At 53.0% G+C, this 8,593-nt stretch overlaps 1 protein-coding gene across 1 annotated transcript in view; it reads left to right on the top strand.

Moving 5' to 3' along the window:
- Positions 1 to 8,593, top strand: part of ABCC1 (ATP binding cassette subfamily C member 1) — a 126,668-nt gene that overhangs the window by 35,049 nt on the left and 83,026 nt on the right. The window contains exons 3-5 of the mRNA XM_023529668.1: positions 2,311 to 2,436; positions 4,805 to 4,942; positions 6,091 to 6,216. Of these exons, the coding sequence (XP_023385436.1) occupies positions 2,311 to 2,436; positions 4,805 to 4,942; positions 6,091 to 6,216 (390 nt within the window). The remainder of the gene's footprint in view (positions 1 to 2,310; positions 2,437 to 4,804; positions 4,943 to 6,090; positions 6,217 to 8,593) is intronic.

The raw sequence follows: 8,593 nt of genomic DNA on the forward strand, positions 1-8,593 counted from the left end.
TTATTTATTTTTTTCTGAATCATTCAGGAATAGGTAGCCGTAACGCCCCTTTACCCCTTAATTCTTCCGTGTGCCTTCTTAAAGCAAGGGACAGCCTCTCTTAATGTAACCACGGTGCAGTTATTAGATCAAGGAAATGTGACGTGCACACAATGTTTTTTTTTACAAAATCCGTCTGGATTCCAGTTTACTCAGTTGTCCCAGCAGTGCCCTTTCGAGCCTTTTTCTCCCCTAGGTCAGGATGCAGGCCCAGGTCGTGCATTACCCGGAGTCAGTCCTGTGGCCTTCTAACTATTCTTTAATCTGGGAGACCGCACCTCATCCCCGTTTTTGTGTGTCTTATGACGCTGACATAGTTGAAGAATGTGGGCCAGTGGTTTTAGAGCGAGTCCTCAGCTCGGGCCGATGTAGTATCTCCTCGTGATCAGAGTCAGGGGACCCACGTCTGGCTGGAAAACTACGAGAAGGAGGTCAAGTTCTCAGGCCGTTAGATCTAGGGGCGCACAGTGACCCACTCGTTGATGGGTGGATTTTGATCGTTTAGTCAAAGTGGCCTCTGCTTTCTCCAGTACACAGTTACTGGGTTTTTCCCCTGCGAAGAGTAAGTCCTTGAGGGAAAGACTTGTCAAGAGCATGTGCATACCAAGCTCCTCATTCCACTTTCTCTCCCTTAGAGTGCATCTCTGTAGTTTTGTGTGTGTGTGTGTGTGTGTGTGTATGTGTGTGTGTTTGCAAGACCCATGCTTTATGGACACGTTGTTCTCACACGTCTGAATTTCACACACAAGATTCTTAGTTCATTTTACAGACTCTGAAGCCACGTTGTTCAGAAGGTAAATTCTGAAACCGTGGTTGATATAGCAAATGAATACATTGAAAACAAAAACTTCGTTCAAATATTTACGTTTAAAGAAGACATTTTAAAGATAGGCTACCTCTTAAGTGTGCTTGAACACAGCACATGTGGAGTTGAATTCCATTTATTTATGGATGTAGTTTCTGCTGAACGCTTACTGATACTGGAGGAGACCCCCGGCATCTGAGTTTTCAAGTGTTCCCAGTCTATGCTAAAAAAAAAATAAGACATGACAAATAATTTCAGAGGCACTGAATTGAACCTGGGAAGTGGAAGGGCTAGTATGTAAGGCAAATCACCTAGGGTCAGAGAGGCTGGCACCTGTAACTCAGTGTGGCTTTGCCATCATCTGAGTATCTGCAGGTACTTAATAACACACTCTAGAGGCAATCTAAATTTTATAATGACACCTCTCTCTCAGTAATTTTTTTTAAAGCCACATTTCCCAAGACTTAGTCCATAAACTCTTGGTAAACAGGAAAACTCGAATGATTTTACTTTGCCTACAACATCATAGTTCAAGCCTATCTTAAAGTGGGATCTGTTTTCCCATCCCGAGCTAGATCTAACATCTTTCTTCCATCTCTGGGAGCGCTTTTATACTTTTCTCAGGAGACAACATCTGCCTTTAAAATGTAAATCGTTATTTTGTTTCTGCCTTGCCCGCCGACCCTCCCGGTGGCTTTTCACCACAATCGGGAGGTCCTCAGGAGGTCTTCACAGCGGTCCAGCTCAGTCTGGCTCCAGGCTGCTCTTCTGCTGTCTCCTACAGCAGCCCTGACCGCCCCCCACCCGCTGGCATGTTCCCACCCCAGGGCCTTTGCACGTGCTATTCCTGCCGCCTGACTTCTTCTCTCCCTCAAATATTCGCTTTCGGCTCTTTACTCAGACGTCACCTGATCAGAGAGGCTTTCCCCGACCACCCTTATCTTACCTCTTTTATTTTTCCTTGTATCACTTATTACTTCCTGGCATTATAATATGTATTTTGCTGTTTCTTGCCCGTTTCCTTTCACTAGAATCTCAGCTCCACAAAGGCACGTTTTTCTTGTTTTGTTCACTCTTGGATCCTGGGCATCTTGAAAACTCTGTGGCCCATAGTAGGCCCCTAATAAATTTTGGCCGGATGAATGTTATTGAATGAATAGTTCTTGTGAGAGGGGCCTTAGGCAAGCAGGTGTGATTGCTCCTATAGGTAAGCTCTAGACTGAGCTCCTGAGTTTTCAGGTATTGAGGCAAATAGTGACCAAAGAGAGTCGCGCCTGGTTACAGACCAGCGAGAGATGGTCCAGATGGTGGCTTACCCTACCCAGCATTTATCTGTGCTCCAGACGAGATGTGCTGCATCCGAGGACCACAGACGGTAGTCTAAGGGTTGGCTGGTCCCCCTGAGGCTGAGCTGGGGAATGTTCCAGTGCTACCCATTGTGAGACATGTCTGTGCTTCTCTTCCAGGCCTTGGGGTTTTTGCTGTGGATTGTCTGCTGGGCAGAACTCTTCTACTCTTTCTGGGAAAGAAGTTGGGGCAGGTTCCCAGCCCCAGTGTATCTGGTCAGCCCAACCCTCTTGGGCATCACCATGGTAAGTCAGAGCTGGCTCTCCACCGGGCACTGTCGGGGCGAAAGTAGTGGCCGGCATTGAGAAAGGACAAGACCTCACAGTAAAAGTCCAGAAATCTGGCTTCTCTTGAAAAACTCAAAAATCTGGCAACACCAGACGCGTAGTTTCCTAGGGCGACCAACCAGCCGGAGTGACTGCAGCCCGAAGCGGGCGCGGGCTGTCCAGCATGCCATGGTCCCCACTGTGCCTTGTTGCCCTTCCCACTGCCGAAGGCAAGGTGCCACCCTGCCTTGCACCAGCTGACTCTGTTGCTTGTTTTAATTGCCTGGGACCTAACGGCCTCTTGGGTTTTCAGGCTCTGACACAAGGAGTTCAAGGCCATGCCGACTAAGAGACTACCGTGCCCCATGGGGGGTCCCTAATTTAGTGGGGTCTGCAGACAGGGGAACTGCTTTATTAGAGCCGACGTGTTTTGAGTACTCACTATCTCTAATTCTCAGGACAACCTGAGCGATAGGTCCCACTGTGTCTCCATTTTTAAGGTGAGACAGAGAGGTTATGTATCCTTCTAAAGATCACCCAGCTAATCCATAGCCAAGCGAGGAACGGTCACCCCAGAGGCCATGCTTTTGGCCCCTGCATTCCACAGTGACATGCTCTGCATCAAGAGCCTCCCCTACAAGGCACCATGGGCCTGGGATCCTCCAAGAAGCCTGGAAGGTTCTCGGTGAGCATAGCCTTTGGGTCTTGTAGGACGAGGAGGGGGCAGGTTTGGGGCAGGACGTTTTGAGCGGGGAGAACAGTGTATCCCAGGAAGGGTTGGAGGCCAAAGGGGAGCATTGGGGGGAAGGAGGATGAGCTATTCCGTGAAACAAAGAACGCGGAATGTGGCTTCAGGGGGTAGACAGTGGATGCGACGGAATTTGGGTCCAGCGGGGCAAGGTGGAGCCAGGTCGCGAGGGGCTGCGGATCGTTACTTCACATGCTGACAGTACACGCTCTGCAGAAGGTGCTGTCCTAACCCCTTTGCATAATGACTCATTTAAGCATGTTTGCTCATTATCCTTATTTTGTAGAGAAGCAAATTGAGGGACAGAGAAGAGAAGGAACTGGTCCAAGGTCACACAGTGCACAGCCAGTACGCGGCATAGCTGGGCTGGCCGAGAGCTAGACAGGCTTGTGAGAGCCTCAGTCTCCCACCCCCTCGGGGCTCCATGGCAGAATGAAGGACCAGCCCTGCTGTTCATGCCGCAGGAACATTCTCCCGATAACCCCCCGGGGATGGGGATATGCAGACACTAGGAATATGGGGCGCGAGGCAGTCAGTGAATATTTTTTCTTCCTAATCAGTGCCAGGGATGTTTTTCTGGCTCTCGAGCCTCTGGGGAGTGAGGGGAGGTGCCGTGGGTGACCTACAGTTCCTCAGGAGTCGGCTCGTGACTGTGACTGGCGTTGGGGACCTGCCTCTAGAGGGTGACCATGACGTTACATTTTTTCTTCCAAGGAAAAAGCAGTCGTACTGTTTATTTTCTCTCCCTGATCATGAAGTCACGTGTCCAATGGGAGTCATGGCCCCAGGTATCAGGAACGATATAAAAGATCCTAGTACCTGCCCCCCCCCGCCCCCGCCACATTGCTCTCACGAAGTGCCCTGACGACGAGATGTGATACTGTAGGCAGGTTACGTGACCTTCGTTTCCTCATCTGCAAACTGGGGTTCCCTCTCTTGGGGGCCGCCGGGGGAGCACTGAGTGAGCGCACGTGGATGCTTCGTACCTGGCGAAGGGAACAGCTGCTCCCTTAGGGAGAACAGTTATCGCCGTGGCCCAGGGGAGAGTTTGAACACAGGTCTTCCCAGCTCCGAATCAAGGGTGGGCCCACCGCCTGCTTCTGTCAGTGAAGTTCTTGGCACGCGGCCATGCCCATCCATTCACGTGTGGTCCAGGGCTGCTTTCATGCTACCATGGCAACAGTGAGTGGTTGTGCCAGAAACGCCGTGGTCCACAGGGCCTGAAATATTTATTATCCAGTATTTTAAGAAAGAAGCGTGCCCATCTCTGTTCTACACTGAACTTTCCCCCTTGACTTTCCCAGCCCGTCCCAGATGTACACGTGGTCTCGTTGAATTCTCATGTCTCTCGGGCTAGGTGCTGTTATGAACTCTGTGTTGCAGGTGAGGCAGCAGAGGCTCAGAGAGGTTCAGTAAATTGCCCAGAGTCACCCAGCGAGGCGAGAGCAGGGCTGGGACTGGAGCCAGGCCTGTCCCCAGGCCATTCTGCACACTGGGCTGAGGACCACCCTGCTCAGGGTCGAATGTCTGCCCGCACATGGCGGCCTCGGGGGCCTGGCCTTCTCCCGATGACTCTCACTGTGTGCTTCTCTCTTCCAGCTGCTTGCTACCTTTTTAATTCAGCTCGAGAGAAGGAAGGGAGTCCAGTCCTCAGGGATAATGCTCACGTTCTGGCTTATAGCCCTACTGTGTGCCCTTGCCATCTTGAGATCCAAAATCATGACTGCCTTAAAAGAGGTAAGTGGTGGCTTCTCACTGCACCTTCCTGCAGTGGCCCTTGGGAGAGATGCCTGTTCCTTTTGGCTGTGTTGCCATGGGAACCAGGGGATGGGTACCACATGGGCCTGGCTTCTTCTCTGGGGATTTCCCTACCTCATCTAACCTTTCTTTTAGAACCTTCTTTGTCTGGGCCTCGCTTGTCTGTAGAGCTCCGAGAGGCCCCTGTGGGTCCTCCAGGGGCTGATGCACACCACCCCGTGAGCCTCTGTCAGCAGTCAGCTGCAAGGCAAGGTATCTTCAGTCTGGGACGGAGCTGAGCAAGGAGCCATGTTTACAGAGCAGCTGCTTCCCCAGGGGGCCCTAGGTTGTCCCCTTATTATCGTAGTGCCATCTGCTGCTACTCAGGCTGAGAAGTGGTTCACGTTGGCTGCCATAGCCTGCTCTTAGGGGCTTTCAGACTCTATCCTGACATTCCCTGCCATCCCAGGCTAATCAGGAACTGGCATCAGGCAAAGGAAAGAAAAGAAGTGGACTGTTTATTGAGCGCCTGCTGTGTACAGTACAGACTGTCTTTAATAGTGATGGCAGCTGACACTTGTTGAGTTGGTGCTTTCAAAGTGCCAGGCGGGGGACGAAGTTCTTTCCATGAAGACTCTGCCAGGGTTTCTCAGCCTCAGCACTAAATGCCGTTTGGGCCATAAGGGGCTGTCCTGAGCTTTGTAGGACGTTTAGGGGTATCCTAGCCTCCGCTCACTGGGCACCAGGAGCACCCTCCTAAGTTAGGACAAACAGAATTGCTTCCGGACGCTGGAAGGTAAAATCACCCCCCAGTTAAGAAGCACTGGTCTGAGGCACAGAGAGAGGTTAAATCAATTGACCGAGTCCCAGGGCCAGTCCGAGCAGAGCCAGGCCTTGAACGTGGGCTTGCTTCACTACCAAGGCCAGGCCTCCTCGCACCGCAGGGGACACCCTCCCCGGGTGCATGGACCACGCTGTGATGCTTCTGCCTCTCTCACGTTATCTTGCGGTGGGGAGGGAGGTGTGGCAGGGCAGGAAAGCTTGTCCCTGGGCCTGCGTCCTGAGAGGCGGGCCTCCTGCAGCCTGCTCCCCTGGCCTCTGCAAGTCGCACCCAGAGAGTGACCTCGTCTTCCTCCTCTCACGTGCAGGATGCCGAGGTCGACGTGTTTCGCGATGTCACTTTCTACATCTACTTCTCCCTCGTGCTGATTCAGCTCGTGCTGTCCTGTTTCTCCGACCGCTCGCCCCTGTTCTCTGAAACCATCAACGACCCTGTAAGTGTGATCACAGAGACACGAGTGCGTGTGAGGGAGAAATACTGTGCAGGGCCGGCTGGCACAGATGGGGCCTTTGTTCTGAGCCAGCGGCATCCATCTGGGATCTCATTCTACCTTCCCCAAATGCCTGGAGATGAGTAATAGCATCCTCCCCACGTGCAGGTGGGAAAACTGAGCTGTCCACGTCGCTGGGCTGGGGGTGGGAGCTTAAGGAGGGAGTCTGATTCGTGGTTGTAACTTGCTGTGTCTTGCAGGCCTGTAGGTTTTCTCATTTGGTTGGCATGGTGATTTTACAAAAAATTGAGCAAACATTTAAAAATGAGGATGTTTCACATAAATTCTGTCTAAGTTTCCTAGACAAATGAGAAGTTCTGGCCCCGTTAGGGCCATTATCCCACCTGGCAACAGTTGGCCAGAGCTGAGGAGTGTTCCCTAATTTGCCACAGTCCCCACCACTCCCTACTGCACTGTATGGCCTTGCTTAGGTGTGCGCCTGGCCCCCGAGGGTTTTGAGCTTGAGACTCCTTGCCCATTCCGTCATTTTGCGGAAAGTCCTGCACGTGCAGAAAGACAGTGGCGGGCAGGGTAGAGATGGCCACTCTTCCTGCGAGGGAATGAAAGAGAACAGTCATCTGTCACCCTTGCCTTTCTTCTCCCTCCCTTCCCTGGATCCTCTCTCCCTTCCCCCTCCCCCTCCCCTCCCTCCTTTTCCCCCTCCCTTTTTACATCCAGTGCCGAGTGCCAGGCCTTGATCTGGGCACAGGGCGGTAGCAGAGTTCTTGCCCACTTGAAGTTTACGTTGTCATTAGTGGGGACAAACAGTAACCCAGGACCCAAGTCTCCATCAGGTGGTGGTAAATGCCAAAGGAAGCAGAGAAAGGAAATGGAGATGATGGTTGAGGGTCTTTTGCAGTTTTCGGTAAGCGCCGTCAGGGAAGGCCTCTCCCAGGAAACTGCGCTGGAGCAGAGACCGGAGGGGTGAGGGAGCCAGCCGAGCAAGCACCCCGGGTGGGAGCGGTCCAGGCAGCGGGTGGCGAGCGCAGAGGCCCCGGAGGAGGAGCTGCTGTGGACGGCGAGGGAACGGCAGGAAAGGCCAGCATGGCTGGAGCAGCGCGAGGCAGGAGAGGGCCGAAGGATGGCATCTGACAGGCGGGGACAGTCGCCTGTAGGCTGGATGAGCCGTGGGGATTTTATTCTGAGAGGGAGGGGAAGCCTTCGGAGCATTTATTCGGTGCTTTGTTCATGGTTAGTCAGCTGTTAACGGGTGAAGTTGCAGAAAGAGCAGTTTTCAACTGCTGCGGTTTGCCCTGAACCTCAGCAAAAGGCTGAGGCTGCCATTGTGGGTGATGAAGGGACTTGCGGGGCGTCAGCACGGAGGACGAGGTTGACGTGCCCTGGCTATGTCCCGAGAGGCCCCGTTCTTGGACTTCCTGCTCAAGGAGGAACTGGGTTAGAGCAATTAGCAAAGTGTGTGTGTGTGTGTGTGTGTGTGTGTGTGTTCGTGCAGATGTGTTGTGCGCAAGCATGTGTGTGTTTGTATATTGCGTGCATATTTGTGTGCATATGTGCATGTGCATATTTTTATCTGCATGTGTTTTGTGGGTGTGTGTCCAAGTGTGTGTGTTAGTGTGTTCTCGTACATGCGTGTTTGCCCGTGTGTGCAAAGTTCGCAAAGGCAGTGACCATGCTTATGGCCATGCCCACTGGGTCCCCACCCATGCCTGGCACAGAGAAGGGGCTCGGATGTCCACTGTTGGGGGGGTGTGTGTGTGTGTGTGTGTGTGTGTGGCAGTGGACTGTCCCCCTCAGGAGACATTTGTTAAGTGTCCGGCTGTTCTGTGGAGCTGAGGATTGCAGTGGACAAGCCACGCCCCCTGGGTGGCTATGGATCTTGGGCTCCTAAGGGCAGGCCTGGTGGGGGTGGAGGGGGCTTGGTCTTCCAGGCTCCCTCGGGCCTGATCAGCAGCCCTCTCACACAGGACCGTCCTGGGTGCCTTATGCTGCAGGGAGTTTCAGATTTCTGGTCCCCTCTGGACATCTGGATAAAGTTCGTTCACTTCTTTCCTGGGCGTGCGCACCCAGAGGTGGCTCGTAGAGCTGACTTTCTCCTCCCATTGTATTTCTGTGTTCCCAGCAGACTGAGCCTGGGGCCCGCCCTGCCATCCTGGGGTGGCCTGACACTCTCGGCTCTGGCAGCTGGAGGCTGGGACACCCCCACTCTGCTCCCCACCCATTCTTTTTTTGTTTTAGGAATCGGAGCTCAGAGGGGCGGGCTGTGAGACCCTAACTCACCCCTCGAATCTGTTGGCGGAGGCAGCACGTGCGATGAGCGAGGAGCCTCACTTTGCAGTTGAGCGGACCCCGGGCTTTAATC

This window comes from Pteropus vampyrus, unplaced genomic scaffold, assembly GCF_000151845.1.
Source record: "Pteropus vampyrus isolate Shadow unplaced genomic scaffold, Pvam_2.0 Scaffold40, whole genome shotgun sequence".
In the NCBI taxonomy this organism is placed as follows: Eukaryota; Metazoa; Chordata; class Mammalia; order Chiroptera; family Pteropodidae; genus Pteropus; species Pteropus vampyrus.